We start from the raw sequence: 20,137 nt of genomic DNA, 5'->3' as shown, positions 1-20,137 counted from the left end.
CATCTCACTCAACTCACTGCCAGAGAAGAGCGTGCAGACTCATAGCGACCCCTGTGGGTTTCCAAGACAGTAACTGCTGATGGGCATAGGAAGCCCAGTCTTTCTCCCACGGAGTTGCTGGTGGTTTTGAACTGCTGACCACTCGGATCACAGCCCAAGGCTAACCATTATACCACCAGGGGTACTGATTCTGCCCATGCTCAGTCCAAACCTCCAGGCCCTACCATAGGGATGAAGGTGAACCTGACGCAAGTCATAGTCTTCTCAGTCTCTTCGTGTGCATGTAAACGTTAGCCAATAAATTTAAAAGACCAAAGAAGAATTGATGCATTGGAATCATAGTGTTGATGAAATCTATTGACCGTACCATGGACTGCCAGAAGAACAGACACAAGTACAACCAGAATGCTCCTTGGACGCGGAGATGGTGAGACTTGGTCTCATGTACTTTGGATAGATTATCTTAAGGGACCATTTCCTGGAGAAAACCTCATGCTTGGCAAAAGTAGAAGGACAGCACAAAAAGAGGACGAGGAAGGCCCTGAGTGAGATGGACAGACACAGTGGCTGCAACGATGGCCCAAGCCCAACAACCGTGAGGCTGCAGCAGGACAGGACCGCGCAGTGTTGGATCCATCTACGTAGCACTCTGAGTCACCATGAGTCAAGGGGGGGAAAGCCGTGGTGATGTACTGGGTTACGCATCAGGCTGCTCACCTCGAGGTCAACAGCTCGAAACCACCAGATGCTCCAGGGAAGAAAACTGGGGGCTTTCAACTTTGATATTAGATTTACAATACCCCCCCAAAAAAAAAAAAAGAAATTTACAATCCCAGAAACCCACAGAGGCAATTTGCCTCTGTTCTACAGGGTCACTATGAATCAGAACCAACTGGATGACAGTGCATTTGAGATGAGTCAGCCTGCCTGGATGCCACCTTAACAACAGATGCAGTAAAAATGTTGAGAGTCTGGATCAAGACCACGCTGAAACTTGCCTGATGCTACACTTGTCCATCAGTCAGTGCCTGCCATTTTCAAAGCTCCCTCACTCACTGCCACCAAGTCAGTGCGGACTCAAATCGAGGGACCCTGTTGGACATGTTCGAACTGCCCCTGTGGGTTTCCAAGACTGCAATTCTTGACAGGAGTAGAAAGCCTCGGGGAGGCTGGTGTTTTTGAACTGCTGACCTTATGGTTAGCAGTCCAGCGCATAACCACTGTGTTACCAGGGTGCTCGCGCGTGCTCTACTCGAGCTAGTCGGTGTCCGATCTCTAAAGTTACTTTCCGTAACTGCTTGCTCTCGTCCCTGCTACACTCTCAGCTCATGGCCACACCTCAAGTTTTGCTGAGGAAATAGAAGCCAGCAGACAAGAGGCCCCTGTCTTCCCACTACTCCCCACAATTAACCCACTCTGCCTCTTTGTTATGGGATGGGGTGTGAGGCCACTGTCCCCCTGCGCATCTGCCTCTTATCTCAAGGGAAACCTCAATCCTCCCTTCTCTTTCCTGCATCATCAGCTTCACATTATCTATGGGGTTGACGTGATTGACAGGGACACATGGCCTCGTCAGATTTTAAAAGTCCCTCCTTTTGCCTCCTGGCCATTGGTCCATTTCAGTATTCGTCTCAGAGTAAAATCTCTTAAAAGAGGTGTCCAGAGCCTCTGCTTCCTTACCTCCCACCATCATTTCCACCTAGTTCAACTGGGCCTTTGTCTTCTCCACTCCACCAAATGTGCTCTTGTACACCTCTCCGAGACCTTGACCATCCCACCAGTGGCCACTCCAACCCGTGATCACTTTTCCATTGTCGCCTTGCGTGAACCCCTGAAAACCTTGACCACTTCCTTCATGAAACATTTTCCTCTTCTGCCTTGCAAGACACCACCTTCCCCAGCATCTCCTTACCAGTCTTCCTGGTTCCTTTTGCTCAGCCTCTCAATAGTAGCGCATCCTAGAACTTGGCCATGGGAGTGGGTCTTTCCCCAGCACCATCCGCCAGTCCCAGGTAGTCTGACAGGAGGCATCTAGCTCTTCAATTCAGCCCACACTTCTTCCACAGGCACTCCGATTTGTTTACCCCATTTCCTCATGAGTAGCCCCCACGGTGAGGTCCAACGGGCATCACAAACATGCTATGTTCAAAATGGAACTCCGAAAAGCCTCTTCCTCATATCAACAAAGGCCACCATCACTCAGCCAGAAGCTCAGGCCATTCTTACACCTCTCTTCCCATAACCAACCCCATCAGCACGTCCTGTCAGACTCACCCTCAAGACCCTTCTCTCCAGGCTCAAAGCCTCAGCTCCCAAGCCACCATCATCTCCAACCTAGGCCTTAACAGCAGTCTCCCTGCAAGTCCCCATGCAGGGGACTTCCAGAGATCAACAGCATAGCCGTCAATGCGCTCTTCTTAGAGACCAGAGCTCTTTCCAGCACAGACAACATGCCATTTCCCTGCGGACAGTTCTCTGGAAACCGAAAGCCCCTTATCAGAGAAGGCTCCACAGGCTCCTCCTCCCACTGGCTTCTTACCATGTTGACCTTCTTCTGCACCTGGAATTTGCCAATCTGCTGCGTGTCTCAGGCCCTTTGCCCTTGCCGGTCCCTCTTCCTGGGATGCTATGCCTCAGATCTCGCCCTGGCTGGCTCTGGCTACGCTCTCGCTCTTTTTCCCAATCCCTGCCTCCTCAGAGGCCTTCGCCGACTCCCCAGGTCGGCCCTCAGCACACCCGCTTGTTTTGTCCTTTCCTAGATCAACTGCCATTGACGATAACGTGTCACTGCCCCAAGTCGACGGTAGGCAGGTGCTCCTTTCCCTCCAGTTCACGGGACAGAATGCTCGCCGCATGGGAGCTGTGCTGCGCCTCCCCGATTCCCTCGCCAGCCTATACCCACAGGAGAAGCCTGCCTTCCGTGCCTGACAACCCCTTCACTGCTCCTCTCTGAGCAGAGCTGGTGGGGCCCAGGTTCCTGAGACCCCCGCCTCCCACCAGGCCCTGCTTGGCAGGGCGGCAGGGCCCGAGGAGGAGAGGAAAGGCTTCAGTAATGGCGGCGGCTGGATGCTCCAGGTGTGCTGCCTCCCAAGGGCTTTCCCGTTGGGAAACAGAGGCTTGTAGTGACATCAAGTAACTTGCGCAGGGCCGCACAGCTGCCATGCAGAGAAACGCAGAGGACCCTGACCCCGAATCCTTGCCTGTCGACGCTGCCCCGAGCGAGAAGCAGACCACTGGGCGCCTGCGTGTAGCAGACTCCATTGATCCTCCTCATGCCCTTCGCCTCCATCAAAGTGGTGATGTTTCTCGTTAGCCGTGGGGCCATGGACAGTACTGGCCACCCAGCTCGGGGCGGGGAGTAGGGGGGGTGAGGGGGAAGGCTGCCCTCATTGTAAGGGGTCGCCCAATGGTGGCCGCTCAGCTCAGGCAGGGTTCTGATGCCTTGTAACCGTTTCCTGGAGTGGAAAGCGTCCTCTTTCTACTGTGGACCAGCTGGTGGCTGCCACGCTGTGGTCAGCAGTCCCAGGTAGAGGCCACTACACCACCAGGGCTTCGGACACATGGTCAGGAGAGGCCGGTCCCTTCCGAAAGACATCCTGCTTGGTAAAGTGCAGGGGCCGTGAAAAAGAGGACGGCCCTTCACGAGACGGATCGACCCAGTGGCTGCAACAAGGGACCCAAACCTAGGAACGACGGTGGGGACGGCGCGAGCCCCGGTGACGCGCTGCTCTGCTGTGCGGAGAGTCCGGGATGAGGCCGGACGGGCTGGATGGTGGCAATGATGGCAATGGCCCGATGGGAAGGGGCCTCGGGGCATAGAGCACAGAAAACAAAGTGAGCTGTCTCCCCCAAGAGCCCGCAGGGGCTGCTCGAGTCTCTCCCGCCTCGCACGCAGGCCCTGGCCCGGGCAGCCTGGGCCCAGGCTGTTCATGCCTGTTTCTCCTGATGAGAGGGCCCCGGGGCACTAGCCCACCGCAGGCCCCACTGACCCCACGTGCCATGAGCCCTGCTGAGTGTCACTGCCCTCCGACCATAGGCCCAAGGCGCCTTGGCTGAACTCTCTGGCTGTTGTTTTGATGTTAATATTAATACAGGATGCTATTGAGCCCTGGTGGCGTAGTGGTTCCGTGCTGGGCCGCTCGCTAACTGCAGTCGAAGCCTCCAGGCTCTCCACGGAAGGAAAATGAGGCTTTCTGCTCCCATAAAGAGCTAGAGTCTCAGAAGCCCACAGGGCAGTTCTACCCTGTCTTGCAGGGTTGCTGTGAGTTGGAAGGGACTTGATGGCCATGATGGGGTTTGTTATTCTGACGTAATAATATTACTCATCATAAAATCCTCACTGAATGCCAGGCACTTACACACGGCCCTTTAAATACTGCCGTTCCCAATCCTCCCCCGGACGCTGTGGAACCTGGGACTCAGAGGGGGTTCGCGACTTTCCCAGGACCACACAGCTACCACATGGAGGAGGCAAGGGTGGGAACTCAAGTTGCACCTCTCCCAGCCCTTTCTTCCACCCCACACCCCCTGAACATGCCTGCTGGCCCTGGAACCAGAGGTTCTGGCCTACCGTCCCCCAAGTCACCAAAATGTCACCAGCCCCATGTGGAAGTGAGGGTGGGGCTCCGGCCACCCCAGGTTGAGCAATGATGGCAGGGTACTGTAGGGAGGGTCCGATGGCATGATGGGGACACAGAAGTACATGGAGATGGGCGTCCAGGCACACGGAGACATGCACACCACCAGCTACACTTACCACCTGAGGGCGGCGAGAGAGCCCAAAGAGAGGGTTCCCGGAGCAAACAGAGGAAGGAAGAGGAGTTATTGAGACCTGAGGAGCAGCAGCACAGGGCCTGGAACACCTAGGGGCTTCGCTGGCTGGCTTGTGGGTGGGTGGGCGTGCTAAGAACGCCTCCTGAGGGCAGCCCATGACTGGGAGAAGATGCCTGGGGCATGGCCCAGAGGCGGGCTGCATCTGGGCTGTGGGTTGGTCAAGAGATCAGAAGGACATGGGTCTTCTAGCAAGGTCTGTTGCAGACCCAGCGAGCGAGCTTGGGGACCACAGCTTATTCAGAGCCTCCGGAACTCGCAGGTGCCTCAGCCCATGCTCTGGCCCAGCGTCGGACCAGGGGCAGGTAGACCTCAGACAAGAAACCTTAGGGCAGGGAGCCAAATGGCCCAGCTCCGAAGTCCACGCCAAGAACCGTGGCTGCTGAGCAGGGAGCCTCAGCAAGGGGCTGGCAGAGGGTGGGCCCATGGGCAGCTCGGGGTAGGTCGGTGAGAGGACATGCCCCACTCACGTGTCCATGCAGATCCGTGTTGAGCAGCATCAGGGCACAGGTGAGCGTGTGGATCCCGTCTAAATCAGAGAAGGTGAGTGGTACCCTCAGTGTGAGGGTCCAGCTCATTCCCACCCCCAGCCACTTCCTGCCTCCCAGATGGAGCCAGGCTGGGGGCCTGGGAGACAGGAAGTGGCCAGTGGCCTGTCAAACACACCGCAGGACTCCAGGCCTGGCGACGCTCCTGCCTCTCGTCCACCACGGTCCAGGAGTCACTCCCCTTCCCCAGACTCAGGGCCTGACCACCCTCCACCTGCTTCAGCCCTGACTCCAGCCCCCTGGGGCCGGAGACCCGGGAACGACTGGCCCCAGAGACGCCCACCCTGCCATGGGCCGTGTCCGCTCCCATAATTGGTGTAGACCAGTTCCTGGGCCTCTGGTTCATCCTGGCACAAGTCCTGCCCCTGAGAGGGCTCTGAGCCAGCCTGCCAACACCAGGATGCCCACCAGACCAAGAGTCGGCATGGCAATAGGGGGCCCGAGGGCCATCTCCAGTATGGAGGGATTTCTAGGAATGCCAGCGGGTGTGATCTCTGGGACGGGCTTTGACCCAGCAGGCAGACTGACCCATCCCACATGCCACTGCCTACTCTTCAATGTTCATGGAGCATCTACTCTATGTCAGGGGGTGAGCTGCCGGGGACTGGCAATGGGACAAAGGTGGCAGGTGGGCAGCATCAGGCAGAAGGAGGGCAGCGGTACCTTCTGAGGTGCTGTCCTCAGGGTTGCACTGGCAGTACCGGCGGGAAAAGTGCGTGAGGACTCGCTCTCGCTCCTGCGTCTCCCCCATCAGCGGGAAGGCCTTCAGGAAGGTTCTAGAAGATTCCAGAACCCCAAATCAGTCCGGCACCTCACCCAGGACAAGTGCTTCGCCACAAACACCCACCCCTCCCTGGGGGCTCCAGGGCCCTAGCCTCTGGGGTCCTGGATGTCCTCGGGACTCAGGGGCGCCCAGGACCCCAGAGTAGCTGCTCCCGCTTAGAGCCCAGGAACCCAGGGAACCCGCTAGCTTCTGAGTTTCAGCCCTGCCCACTTTCCCTCTGGGCCGGTTTCCGAAGCAGACAGGGGTCAGACTGGGAGTGCTTCAGGGCGGGCCCCAGCTCTGAGGTAAATGCCTGCTCCTCTCTCCTCCTGCACGGCTAGTCCCAGGCTGTCCACTGCTGCCCCTCGGGCCATTCCTCCATGTGCCACCCGTGGGACCCCTGGACCCAAACCTTTACCCTCCCTCTCCCCCCACCCACTCCCCAGGGATCACCCAGTCCAAATGGTTTATTCCTGGCCCACGTCTCCTTCTCTGCCCTCATCCAGTCTCCCTTTGAGCCCCAGCACCTCCTCACGGCAGACGCCCCGGCCCGGACTAGGAGACAAGGACTTGACAGTAACTGTGATTAGTATGTTCAAGGAAAGGGAGGGGAAGTGGAGAGAATGGGGGGAAAGTAGGGAATTCCTTAGAGAATTAGAATCTATGAAAAGATGAAGCAGAAATTCTAGAACTAAAATATCAATAAAGGGGTTTAACAGCGTATGACAGAAAACAGAGAGAATGAACTCAAAGCAAAGGCAAACGAAAAGACCCCCCAGGTGCAGCAGTGACGACAAGCTAGGAGAAGAGACGGGGCGCCCTGAAAGGCCTGCGGTCTGACCCCTTCGCTTGGCTGGCCCTTTCTCTCCGGTAGCTGTCGTCCTCCAGGGGTCCTGGTGTCCTCTGCCAGGTGGCCCCGGCCACCAAAGCCCTCTAAACACCATACCCATCCACACACTTCACGCCTCCCTGCTCCCCAAGGCCTCCGCCTGGCCCTTCTGAGAGGGAAGGTAAGATCAAACCACAGGACGACATGGATCAAATCCCATTCTGACCACTTCCTCTCTCAGTTCCTGTGGGGAAATCTCTGGACCTCTCAGGTAACCCCCCAAAAAAGCCAGATCCACTGTGGTCCAGTCAATTCCGACTCACAGTGACCCCATAGGGCGGAGTAGAACTGCTCCTGTGGGTTTCTGAGACTGGAAGCCTTTTCGGGAACAGAAAGCCCCATCTCTCTCCCGAGGAGCAGCTGGTGGGTTAGCAGCCCTCGAGTAAGCAAAGGTAAAAATGGAAACGCCGACACTTGCCTCAGAGGGGTGGTGAGGACGAAGGAAGCACAGCGTGTAAAGACCTGTATATAGCGGCTCGCAGACAAGACATGCTCGGTGCAAGCACATGTGTCCCTTCCTTTCCTCCGGACCCCATCCCCTCCTCTCTGGACCCTCCACCACGGTTGGCACTCACGGAGTTGCTAGGCTGTTGCCTCTAAGTCTCCTTGCTCAGGACCTCACCAGAGGGGTCTAGGGACCTGCCCAAGGATGCACAGCAAGCCGTGTGCCAGAGCCAGCGGTGAGGACTCAGGCATGCTGCCGGTGCTACGTAAGGGCGCTGCCCCAGCCCAGGCCCACTGACCTGAGCGCTCGGTCCAGAGTCAGGCCCGAGAAGTCGAAGAAACTGAGGTACTCTCCAGCCACCAGCCTGCTGAACTCATTGCTGCAAGAGAACAAGGTTTGTTAGCATCCTCTGAGAAGATAGAATAATTCAGGCCCCTGGAGTGGAACCAGGGTACCCTGACTGCCCCAGACCTGCCCAGACTCCAGGTTGAGTCTCTGCTAGCCGAATGCTCTCTGGCAGTTCAAGCTTGGGCTGGGGGGGGGGGGGATGTTGGGGGCGACTCAGGAAGGACCCTTGGAGGAGGGGACAGCTCAGCCAGCACCTCCAGCAGAGTAAGAACCGCCAAGCAAAGGGCAAGATGGGATAGGATGGTGCCAACAGTGCCCAAATGCACAACACGCCCAAGACGCTGCCCACTGGGTCTATGTGGTCAGGGGCTAGAGCAGGCAAGGGAACCGCGAGACGTAGGCAGGGAGCAGGGCCTGAGAGCCACTGGGAGGGTCTGGACTTGGTGCTGCAGGGTCCCAAGCAAGGAGCTTGTGCTTACAGGAGCCCCACAGAGAGGCTGGGGGAGATGTTTGGAGAGAGATGAGAGAAATAGGCAGGAGGCAGAATCCTCAGCGCCTAGAGATGGCCTGTGTATGAGACTCATCAGCCTATAGACCAGTGGTTCTCAACCTGTGGGTCGTGACCCTTTTGGGGGTCAAGCATAACAGAAGCAAAGTGACAGTGATGAAGTAGCAACGAAAATAATGTTATGGTTGGGGGTCACCACCACATGAGGAGCTGTAGGAAAGGGTCGTGGCTTGAGGAAGGTGGAGAACACTGCTCTAGAGGGTTTCTCGCAGCTGAGCAGGGGGTCGGAACTAAGCCCAAGCAGGCGAGCCAGGGAAGGAGGCTGGGAAACTGCAGGCAGAAGGGTAGGAGTGTCCTGACCCAACGGCCAGCGGAGAAAGGATTCTGACAACACCAGAGTGGGGGATTCTTGCCCGAAAAGAAATCTCCACCTTAACCTACTCAAGCCTGGAGAACTCACTCCCATTCACAGCAGACATGTAAGCTAGAACCACAGGTTTAAAAGTCTCTCTCTCTCTCTCTCTCTCTCTCTCTCTCTCTCTCTCTCACACACACACACACACACACACACACACACGCTGCTCTGCCCTCACTACCATCACACCCTGCTCCCCAGCCCCGAGGGGCCGCCTGCCACCTTACCCACCCCCCTCCACTTCCTGGGAGTTACAGCCTCTCCCAAGTAGCCCAGAAAGGAAACAGATTTAGGGCGAGGCCAAGAATGAGGACAGTCACGGGAGGGGCTCCTTGGAGACTGCTGGGAGGCCCCTTAGAACCAGGCACCCAGGGTCAAAGCCACCCACACCCCATCGGGTCCTCGCCAGGGCTGTAGGGGTGGGGGCAGCACCCACTTCTTGCCCAGCTGCCGGGCCACGTCGCAGCGCTGGAAGCCTTCAAGGTGGTAGAGGCGCCGTGCCAGCCGGCGAGCGGCTTCGCTGACTCCCTGGCACCCGTTGGCCAACGGGTCCGTGCTGCCTGGCTCCAGCCCCTCCGAGCTGCTCAGCTCCGAGTCTGAGTCCGACAGGCCGTCCTTCAGGCTGGGGTCACTGCAGAGGGAGGAGGGGGAGAGAGAAGGGAGTCAGAGGCCCCAGGGTCTCCCCCCCCCGCCTCCCCCCTTCCCGGCCTCTGCAGCCCCTGTGAGGGCCGAGCAGGAAGAGAAGCTACTCTGCAGCAGGAGGGAACCAGGTCAGACTCTTGGAAGGCCTTCTCACGTGAAATCACCAGATGTGACAGCGCAGCTGCCTGACCCCGTGAGCCATGGATACTGGCAGCGCAAGCTGGAGCCGCACAACCCAGCAGGCTCTGGGGAGTCTGGGTACAGAGAGGTGGGGACCCTGGGCTCCCCTAACCCAGCTCCCAGCCGGGGCCTGCCTCACCTGGCTGAGTTCAGCAGCTTCTCCGTGTCCTCCTCCTCCTCCTCCTCCTCCTCTTCCTCCTCTTCCCCGACTGGACCCTGAGGCCCATCCTCATGGAAGCCGTTGGGCACGGCCGTGAGAGACAGGTGGCTCAGGACGTTCTCGGAGCGGCTACTGGAGATGGAACAGCGCAGGGGGCTGCCTAGCTCCCCATCGCCGCCAGAAGCCCCCAGGTCCCCCTCGGGCCCCAGGTCCCCATTGCCCAGCCCGGCCCCTGGCTCTGGGCTCTCCCGGGCCCGCTGCTGGATGAGGGGCGTGAGAGGGGCCTCGAAGCTGACGCAGCTGTCGCTCTCGTCCGTGAGGCTCAGCACGTCCAGCGAGTCCAGGCTGCTGTACTGGGTGCCCCGCAGCAGCTCCGACTCCACAATCTTCTCAAAGGTGGCGCTGAAGCCATCTCGCACATCCGGCTCCCCAGGGTCACCCACCCTGTGAAATGCAGGGAGCCAGTCACCCCTCAGTCAGAGTGACCCCTATGACAGAGGCTGTGACTGTCCCCATCCTCCTAGAACTCAGTGGAGGGTGGGGAGCAGGAAAGATCTGTGTCCTGCCTATTTGTTCTTTCAGCCAATGCTGATGGAGCACAGGTGCCAGATCAGGACTGGGGACCCAGCCATGAGAAGGGTGGACCTGGCCCCCAACACCCCCTAGTGCTCCACCACGGGCATCAACGAAGTGTTTGTTTTCATGAGCACATGTGCCGTCCTGCCCCAGTCCAGGGCAGGCTCTTCCCTCGGGGGTTCCAAAGCAAAGGCCACAGTCCACTAGTGGTCACTGGGGGTGGGAGGGAGTGGGGTCGCCCTGAGCTCATGGTGGCAGGTCGGACATCACCACCGACTGCACAGCACGCCACATCGCCACGCTGTCCAGGGAGGAAATGGCAGAAAGCCGTGACCTTTGTACCAGGCCCACGGCACGTGACTGAGGAGCCAGCCACTGAGTTCTCTCTCCTGCCCCATTCAGGGAGGCCCAAGGCGCCTCCCTGCCCTCCATCTGCCAGCCACCGTGGCCGGCAGGCCTGGTGAGTGACCGTAGGAACCGAATAAACAGACTGGAAGCTTTGGTCAAAACTTGAGCCAGCAATGCGATTATCTGTCACCACTAGTGTCACGTGGGGTCCCAATGTCACAGTCCTTGTCGCCTAGGAGGTTTTCAGCTAGGTTGACCACAGCTCAACCGTCAGGCCCTGCCTTAGCATGGCTCCCTGGAAGTGACGGAGAGGCACGACCAAACCAGCTGGCCACCTCCTCGTCCGGCTCCAGTCTCCCCAGCTCTTGGCAAAATGTATGAATCTGCTTCTTCATCTATTTACTATATCCCCCCACAAGCCCCCTTCCACCACACACACACACACACACACACACACACACACACACAGAGCAAGTGCTCAATACAGCTTGTTGAATGACTCACAGGATGAACAAATAGGTTGACTCCCAAGGTCATCCCAACAAGTCCCAAGGTCTGTTAGTGCCTGGTTCTGACGCTCAGGACGCCTCTGCACGGACTCTCTGCACGGACTGTCCCCTCTGCCTCAGACCCCTGTGTGACTCCTCGGCCTCCTTCCTTGTCACCTTCTCACAAGGTCTACTCTAACCAGCCTATTTATAAACCTACTTATCACTGTGACTTGCCGCCTGATCTCTGTCTCCCCTTTAATCCAAAGCACTCTTCCCCTTCCAGCATCCTAGGCAATTCACCTCTTCAGTATTTGTCTAGTTTTTTACTGTCTCCTCCCCACCCCCCATTAGACTGTAAGCTCCATGAGAGGAGGCCTTTGTGTCCGTTCTGTTCCCTGATTTTCCCCCAGTCTGCAGAGCAGAGCATCCCAGGGACTCGCCGGGGTATCCTGGGAAGGCTCTGATCCACGGGAGTCACACAGGTAAGGCAGGAAAGGAGGAGCAGAGGCAGTCCACGGGGCAGTAAGAGAGAGAGGGGGGGAGGCGGAAGAAGGGAAAGGAGGAAAGAGAAGAGAAAAGGAGAAGAGAAGAGAGATACTAAGAGCTCAAGGGAGAGAGAACGAGAAGCAGAGCTCATCTCAAAAATCTTCAGAAAACTACAATATCTTAACAAGAAAAATATAAATAACCCAATCCCTCTGAAAATGGTCACAAGACATGAATTGACCATTTACTATCAGGCAGCGGACAATCAGTCATTAGCAATAAGAGAAATTCAACTTAAAACAACAAGGAGATGCCACCTCCCGTGGATACTCTTGGCAAAACTCAAAAACACAGAAAATAATAAATGTTGGGGAGGAGGTGGAGAGACTGGGACGGTCATACATTGCTGGTGGGACAGCAGAATTATTCAACCATGGTGGAAACCGGCCCACCGCTTCCTAAAAAAATGCAAACACAAACCTGCTGTTGTTAGCAACAACTCCCTGGTTGGTGGATTGCCGTTGGAAGAGGGACTACACGTGCACGATCTCCTTTTTCCAAAAGTACCTCAAACCATATGCCAATGGCTAAATAATTGCTGCTATCTGTGCAATTGCCTTATGGGGATGATTGACAATGTTGTGTGCTATAAAATGCTAATGAGACCAATAAAATCGTAAATAATTTGTGAACAAGTGAATGGAGCCTAGGCTCCCACTAATTCTAGCCTCAGTCCAAGATATTCACCTTCATGAAGAGAGCACTGAAGATAAGGGGCTACAGTAAAGTGTGGTGAAGGAAGCAAATGGATTCTGAAATCAATCAGAATAGTGTCTGGGGTCTTAAAGGCTTGTGTTCAAACAAGCAGCATCTCAGAGAGGTGTCAACTAAGCCCAGATGGAAGAAGCACACCAGCCTGTGTGACCCAAAGATGGCAAAGAAAAATGTCAAAATTTGATGGGGTAAAAGGAGTAAGAGTCATATTGTGAACACTCAATTTGTAGAAAGCTATGGAGGGCCGTGGGAGCTCAAAATCTATCTGCAGATTAACCTGTGGCCCATCCCCTCGACCACAGTCGAAGGACGTAAATAGCCTCATGATCAGGCAGAGATTGTTGTAAACTTGATTGTGGCGGATGCAACTATGGTATAAGAGGGTACCTGGTCAGCTGGTTTCCCTCTTGACCCATTCTGGATTTGTTCTAGATTTAAATATTTCTCCCCATTGCTCAACAGTTTTCTCTCTGGCTTATTTTATCATTGCTAATGGTCTTTTCTTTCCTTTTTTTTTTTGTCTTTGGTATGTTTCCCAGTATATGAAACAGAGAAGAGGTGGCTATATAGATACGACAATTGACAAAATGGGTGTAATGGCTTGTCAAAGGCACAGGGGTTAGGGAGAGGTTGAAGGAAACTGGGGAGCAAATGTTGAATACTGGAGGAGAGAAGATGCCCTGGAAGCAATTGTGGCGGTGTACAGACAACCCTTTTAAAATAAACTAACCTATGGAAATGTGCGATATGTGAATTTTGTCACAATAAAACTATTGGGGGAGAACGTTTAAAAATAAAATATTGGAAAGAAAGATGCTAAAAAATAATAATACAGAAATAATCATCTATAATTTATCAAGGGTTCATGAGGGAGGGAGGGTGGGGGAGGGAAGGGACAGAAATGGGGAGCTGATATCAAGGGCTCAAGTGGGAAGAGAATGCTTTGAAAATTGTATGTAGGGATTGTGATAAGAATTGAATGAGCCCCCAATAAAATGATTTAAAATAAATAAATAAATAAAATCTTCACACAGTAAAAGAAGATTATGATGGTGGCATATGTGCAAAATGTGCTTGACACACTGGATGAATGCGCAAATTGTGGTAAGAGCCCCCAATAAAAGTATTTTTTAATAATAAAATGAAAAGTGTATACTAATTTTACAAATGAACTACGATGTTGTTAGGTTCCGGCAGGTCAGTTCAGACTCGGAGCAACCTGGTGTACAACAGCAGCGCGACACCCCGGACCTGTGTCACCCTCGCAGTAGCGCTGATGTGTGAGCCCACTGGGGCCGCCACAGTGTCCATCCATCATGTCAACATCTTCCTCTGTTCACTGCCCCTCTACTCCACCAACAATGATGTCTTTCTCCAACGACTGGTCCAAAGCACATGAGACAAAGGTTTACCATCCTTGCCTCCGAGGAGCGCTCTGGCCATCCTCCTTCTAAGACAGTGGGTTGGTTGGTTCTCTGTCAGTCCTTGGTACTCTCGGTCGTCTTCCCTAGCACCATAGTTCAAACACATTCATTCTTCCTTGGTTTTCCTTATTCGGTGTTGAATTTTCACACACATTTGAGGCAAGTGAAAACACCATGGCTTGGGTCAAGGGCACTTTAGTCTTCGAAGTAAGTTCCTTGCTTTCCAATATTCTAAAAGAGGTCCTGTGCAGCGGATTTAGCCAATGGAATGTGTCGCCTGATCTCTTGACTGCTACTTTCATAAGCATTGATTGTGGACCCGAGCAAGATGGAATCCTGATGACTTCCATCTTTTCTCTGTTATCATAATGTTTGTTACCTAAGGGTCCAGATTTTGGTCTTCTTGACCTTGAGTCATACTCTACACGGCAGGCTGCAATCCTGGTTCTTCCTCAGCAAGCGCTTCCCGTCCTCCTCCCTTTCAGCAAGCAAGCTTGTGTCCTCTGCACACTGCCGGTTGTTAATAAGTCTTCTTCCAATCCTGATGCCACCTTCTTTTTCATAGAATCCAGTTTCTCTCATGATTTGCTCCACAGATTGAACAAGAATGATGAGAGGATACAACCCTGCCACACACCTTTCTTGATTGTAAACCATGCAGTATTCATCCCCTTGTTTGATTCACACAGCGGCCTCTTGATGCACGCACAAGTTCCTTACAAGCACAATGAAGTGCTCCGGAATTCCCACTCTTCTCGGGGCTATCCATGGTTGGTTATGATTAACAGACCTAAATGCCTTGGCCCAGTCAATACAGCACCAACGAACAGCTTTCTGGGATTCTCTGCTGTTAGCCAAGATCCATCTGACATCAGCAATGATATCCCTGGCTCCACGGCCTTTTCTGAATCCGGCCTGAATCTCTGGCAGCTCCCAGTCAATACGCTGCTGCAACCATTGTTGGATTATCTTCAGCAAAAGTTTATTTGCATGTGGGATCAATAATATTGATATTTACTAAAGACAATAAGAGAATTGAGTATTCTGTTGGGTCACCTTTCTTTGGAATGGGTACAAATACGGATCTCCTCTAGTCGGCTGGCCAAGCAGCTGTCTTCCGTATGTCCTGGCAGAGGCGAGAGAGTGCGTCCAGTGCTGCATCAGCTGCTGACACAGTTCCGTTGGCATTCCATCAACTCCTGGGCCTTGTTTTTGGCTCGTACTTCCAGTGCAGCCTCGATTTCTTGCTCCAGTACCATTGGTTCTTCTTTGGTTCCAGTACATGGTTGAATGTCAACTAATTCTTTTTTGTACAGTGACTCTGTATTCTTTACATCTTCTTGGGATGCTTCCTGCATCATTCAATATTTCGTCCATAGAATTTTCCAATCTTGAAACTCAAGGGTTGAGTTTTTCTTGAGTTCTTTCCGTTGATAATATGCTGAACATGTTCCTCCTTTACAGTGTCCTAATTCTAGGTCTTCGCACATTTCATTATAACATTTCACTTTGTCTTCTCAAGCTGCCTTTGAAATTTTCTGTTCGGTTCTTTTACTCCATCATTCCTGACATTTGCGGTAGCTACTCTACAATTGAGAGCAAGTTTTAGAGTGTCTTCTGACATCGACTTTGACCCTTTCTTTCTTTCCTGTCTTTTTATGATCTCTGCTTTCTCATGAGGGATGCTCTTGATGCCATCCCACAGCTCATCGGGCCTTCTGTCACTAGTGTCCAAGGCATTAAATCTGCTCTTGAGATGTTCTTGAACTTCAGGTGGGAGAGGTTCAAGGTCATAGTTTGGCTCTCGTGGACCTGTTTTCATTTTCTTCAGCTTCAATCTGAACTGGCATGTGAGCAGCCCATGAGCTGTGTCCCAGGCAACCTGAGCCTGGCTTTAGCTGCTGTTGTTGAGCCTCCTCATGGTGTTTTCCCACAGATATAGCCAATTGTATTTCTGCGCTTCCAGCTGCAGACATGTGTAGAGCTACCATGTATTGAAGTATAGAGTTGCCATTTGTATTGTTGGGGAGAAAAGGTATTTGCTATGAAGTTGTTGGTCTTGCAGAATTCTATCATGCGATCCCCGGCTTCATTTCTATCAGCAAGACTACATTTTCCCCTACTGTTCCATCCCCTTTGTTTCCAACTTTTGCATTCTTATCACCAATAATTATCAGTGCATCTTGATAAATTTCGGACTGAAAGGGTTGGTTGAATTCTGCAACTTGTTCATCACTAGCTTTGGTGGTTGGTGCATAAATCTGACTAACAGTTGTATTGACTGGATTCCCTTCAATGTGAGCAGATATAAACTTAACACAGACAGCACTGTACTTCAAGACAGACCTTGAAGTGTCTTTTTTGAAGCTGAATCCAACTTCATTCTTCTTGATTGTTTCATTCCAAGCACAGTAAACCATATGATTTTCTGATTCAAAAAGGCCAATACCAGTCCATGTAAGCTCACTAATGCCTAGAATGCTGATTTCTATGCACTCCATTTTATCTTTTACAACTCTGAATTCTCCTAGAGCCATACTTTGTACATTGTACATACTTACAAGTTCCAATTAGTAAGTGATGTTTTCAGTGTTTCTTCTCACCTGGAGTCGGGGCCACCAGCAAATGGAAGTCCCGAAGGCTCTGTCCCCCTGGCTTTCCATCATCCATGGCACTGCAGTCGACTCTACTTTGGGAAGGCAGGTTTTCCTCAGGCCTGTTTGAAGGGCCTTCCAACCTGAGGGGCTAATCTTCTGGCTCTCTCTCCGACGATGTTCTGCTTGTTTTCACGAGGTGTTTCCGTATCTGACAATGCTTCGATCTGTCCATAGGTGGCCAGTGGTCAATTCCTCAGAAGCTGACAGCCTATTCCTTCTTCACCATCTGTCCTCAGTCTGGAAGCCCCACTGAAGCCTGCTCACTCTGGGTGACCCTCTGGCATCTGAAACACGGGTGACACAGCTTCCAGCATCACAGCCACACACAGCCACCACAGTACGACAAAGCGGCAGACCAGCGGTAGACAAACACCTTCTGATCCTCTCAGTATAGCCCCTAAAGAAATGAAGAACACAACACAGGCACAGGGGCAGCCCGATTACTGCAGCTATTTCTATCATAGCAGAAAGATGGAAACAACCAAAAACCTGCAACCGTACAGGCATGGATCTACAAACCCGGGTACATCCAGACAATGGTCTATTAAGTATCTTAAAGAAAAAAAAAACAATGACAAGTCTGTGAAACACCTTAAGACATGGTCAAAATTAGAGGACACGCTGCTCGGCGAAGTTAATCAATGTTATAAAAATAAACATCTCAAAAAATATAAACATCTCATGACACCATGATGATAGAGAGAAAGAAAGAAAGAAAAATAGTTTTCACACCGAAGGATCAGGCTTTAAAGAGAAAGCAGGCCAGGTGGGGGTGGTGGGGAGGGAAAGAGCAGGTCACTGGGAGGAACAGAGGTTGGGAATGTGGACGGGGAAGAGCAGCAGGGAATCGCATGCACGAGGTGGCCACGGGACACTAATGGACTGATTCGATTTGATGAGATGGCCTATGCGACTACACAGGCCACGTGTCCGCGGGTGTGAGGAAATAAGTCAACAGAGAGCTAAATAACAGTTGGCTGGTTTTAAGAGAGAGAGAGAGAGAGAAAGAAGGGTCCCGGCCTTAATAAACCCTCCTGATTCCTTCCCCATCAGATCTGAACACGGGTCAGCACGGCTATTAAAAGTGGGGGAGGGGTGCGGAGTAAAAGTGGAAAGGATTTGGATTCTTTTGTGATACACGAGAATGTTTCAAACGAAAGACATGAACAGAGCGAAAGCGGGGCGCAGACCTGGGGCCGGCAGAAGAAGAAACGGAGACAGAGGAAGAAGCACCCACGAAACCCATCCTTTGCAGGAGCCCCTCTCTCTGGGGCTCTGGCTGCCCCCCGGCCCCCTCCCCTAGCCCCTGATACCTAGAAGAGATGCCAGTGGTCTCTCAGGATCTGGGAATGCTTCTCCCTCACAGATACGCCCTGGGCCCTGGGCCTAGGGATTCCCTCACCCCCTAGCTGAGCCTCATGAGGCCCCTCCTCTGGGCACTGCAGTGGGGAGCAGACTGCCAGGGGCCTGAATGATCTACCTGTAGGAAGAGAGGAGCAAAGGGAAGGGTGGCTCCTCTGTGTGCAGACACCCCAAATCCTCCTAGTAGAAGTCTCTCAGGCAGGCCAGCGCTGGGTAAGAGCAGCCTCTGAACAGAGCCAGGCCCTCAGAGGTTCTGGGCCCAGGGTCAGAGGCGTGAGCAGTACTTCCACCCCCACCTCCTCATGCACCTGGGCAGCCTGAGAAGTTCCCTGAACATCAGTCCAGTTCCTAAACTTCCACTGGCACCCACCTTCAGCCATCCCATAACCACGACACCTAAATGCTAAGGGTATGTGCCAAGAGGCCACCCCACTCTAGTCAGAGCTTAAGCCTGCCTGGAGGGAAATTTTGTAATGGCCACAGTACATCCAGGATACATAGCCACCTGCCCCATCGACCCACCTTCCTGCCCACACCTAGGCACACACATCCTACACACCCGCCTAGAGACCCACACGTGTACCTGTAAGACATAAGCCAGTGACATGCTCCCATGCACACACTCACACTCATGTTGCACACTTGCTTGTTCAGGCCAGGACCTCCATCTGTATCTACCAAGACTCGTGTGGTTTCTCTTCTCAGCTCCTGGGGTTTTTTAGATATACCCTGTCCCCATGTCCCTTATCCGACTGTTGTCCCCAAGGCCCCTGAGCTCATCACCCTGTAGTGAGGATAATAGAAATGGGGTCTAACTCCAGCAAGTGGGATAGAAGAGAGATGCCTGGTAGGACTTCCCAGTGGTACTCTCAGGTGAGGGGTAGCTGAGATGGATTCACCCACAGAACCTATTTCAGGTGATTTGTAGAATGTGGGAGAGTTCCAGCAGAGACATGGACCCAATAACCTTTCACATAAAAGGCATTTTTAAAGGGACATGACACTAAACACCCAGCCTGCGATGGGGTGCTTGGCCCTCCCACCCTACAGGGAAACAGCATCTGATGGCAGCTGTTCGTGGGGAGGGCTGAGCAGGCCCATGGCTGGGGAAGGCCTCTCGGGACTCCATCCTCACAAAACACCCAAAAGCCGGACCAAGAAGGGCCGTGCAGTTCCCATTGTTTACATTTATGAGAAAGTCAAGAATCCTCCCTCAGTTCACGGTTAAAAGAAAATCCAGACCCAGAGAGGCTGCGTGGCTAATCCTGGCCACACAAGCAATAGAGCAGCCCAAAGTGGGGACCCCAGCTGGAGATACCCACTTACCCAAGCTGAGAGTCTTCAGTGTCAGGGCAGACACCCCTGGAAGCACTGTCCCCCTCTGGCAGGTCCCCAGCCCCCCAGGACTTGGATTCCCCAGAACCTTCTAGAATGTTTGCCTCGGCACCCAGGGCTAGGCCATTGGTGAGAGACAGGCCCAGGCTGAGGCCGTGGCGGGCCACGTCTGGGCCCTTCACAGGCTCCTCAGGGTCCGCCAGCATGCTCCTTGTTTCTTGCTCTGGGCTGTGTGCTGCCAGCCCGTTCTGGACCTCGAGAGCTTCTGTGGCCTCCAGCTCCAGACTGGGGTCAAGGAGAGCAGCACTGCCCCCAGCCAGGGGAGGGGGCTGCGTCTCTTCATCCATGCCAGCCACGTTTCCACACCGTCCGTCAGGCTGCTCCTGGCACTCTGCAGAACCTGGCAGCAGAGGGAGAGATGAAGGGGTAGGTCAGATAGGACAAGGGCAGTGGGGCCTAAAGTCCAGAGGAGCCAGCTCCAGGCCAGCCAGGCCAGCAAGGACAGTGGCCAAGATGATCTCAGGGCCCATCTGGCTGGAGGCTGGATCTAGGTAGGTATCTTGTCCCTGCCTCACCCAGGCCACTCTACTCACCTCTCCGCAGCACCCTAGCCACGTGCTGTGGGCCCCAGTGCCAGTATCCTTCAGCGTTCTCCAAGCCCTCTCTGAGAGAGATCCAGACTAAGAAGAACTGGGGAAGGAAGGGCCCGGTGCCCGCCAGCTCTCCGTCCCTTTCCCATCGTCAGTGATAGAGACAAAATGCAGAATGCGAGCAACCAGCCCTGTAGTCCTGGATCCCGAGGCAAAGGTGACTGAATCTTTGTGATTATGGAGGGAACTGGGGGAGGGGGCTGCCTCTGGAGGATCGGGGGGGTGGGGGGGTTAGAGAGATGTAAACAAAGAAGGAAAGGGCTGCAGTTTTATCAGAGGAGGGCTCCCCAACCCCCACCCCCACCC

General features: G+C 53.7%; 1 protein-coding gene across 1 annotated transcript in view; it reads right to left on the bottom strand.

The window, feature by feature from the left end:
* The window catches only part of PSD2 (pleckstrin and Sec7 domain containing 2), a 36,899-nt gene extending 17,352 nt beyond the window's left edge, over positions 1-19,547 (bottom strand). Inside the window, exons 1-6 of the mRNA XM_075543132.1 lie at positions 19,173-19,547; positions 9,708-10,172; positions 9,183-9,377; positions 7,774-7,854; positions 6,042-6,154; positions 5,301-5,359 (exon numbers count right to left, since the gene is read on the bottom strand). Coding sequence (XP_075399247.1) covers positions 5,301-5,359; positions 6,042-6,154; positions 7,774-7,854; positions 9,183-9,377; positions 9,708-10,172; positions 19,173-19,528 — 1,269 coding nt within the window. The 5' untranslated portion in view covers positions 19,529-19,547. The remainder of the gene's footprint in view (positions 1-5,300; positions 5,360-6,041; positions 6,155-7,773; positions 7,855-9,182; positions 9,378-9,707; positions 10,173-19,172) is intronic.
* Between the last annotated feature and the right edge of the window lie 590 nt (positions 19,548-20,137).

This window comes from Tenrec ecaudatus, chromosome 2 (genome assembly GCF_050624435.1).
Source record: "Tenrec ecaudatus isolate mTenEca1 chromosome 2, mTenEca1.hap1, whole genome shotgun sequence".
NCBI classification, from domain to species: domain Eukaryota; kingdom Metazoa; phylum Chordata; class Mammalia; order Afrosoricida; family Tenrecidae; genus Tenrec; species Tenrec ecaudatus.
This window is presented reverse-complemented; position numbering and strand designations above follow the sequence as displayed.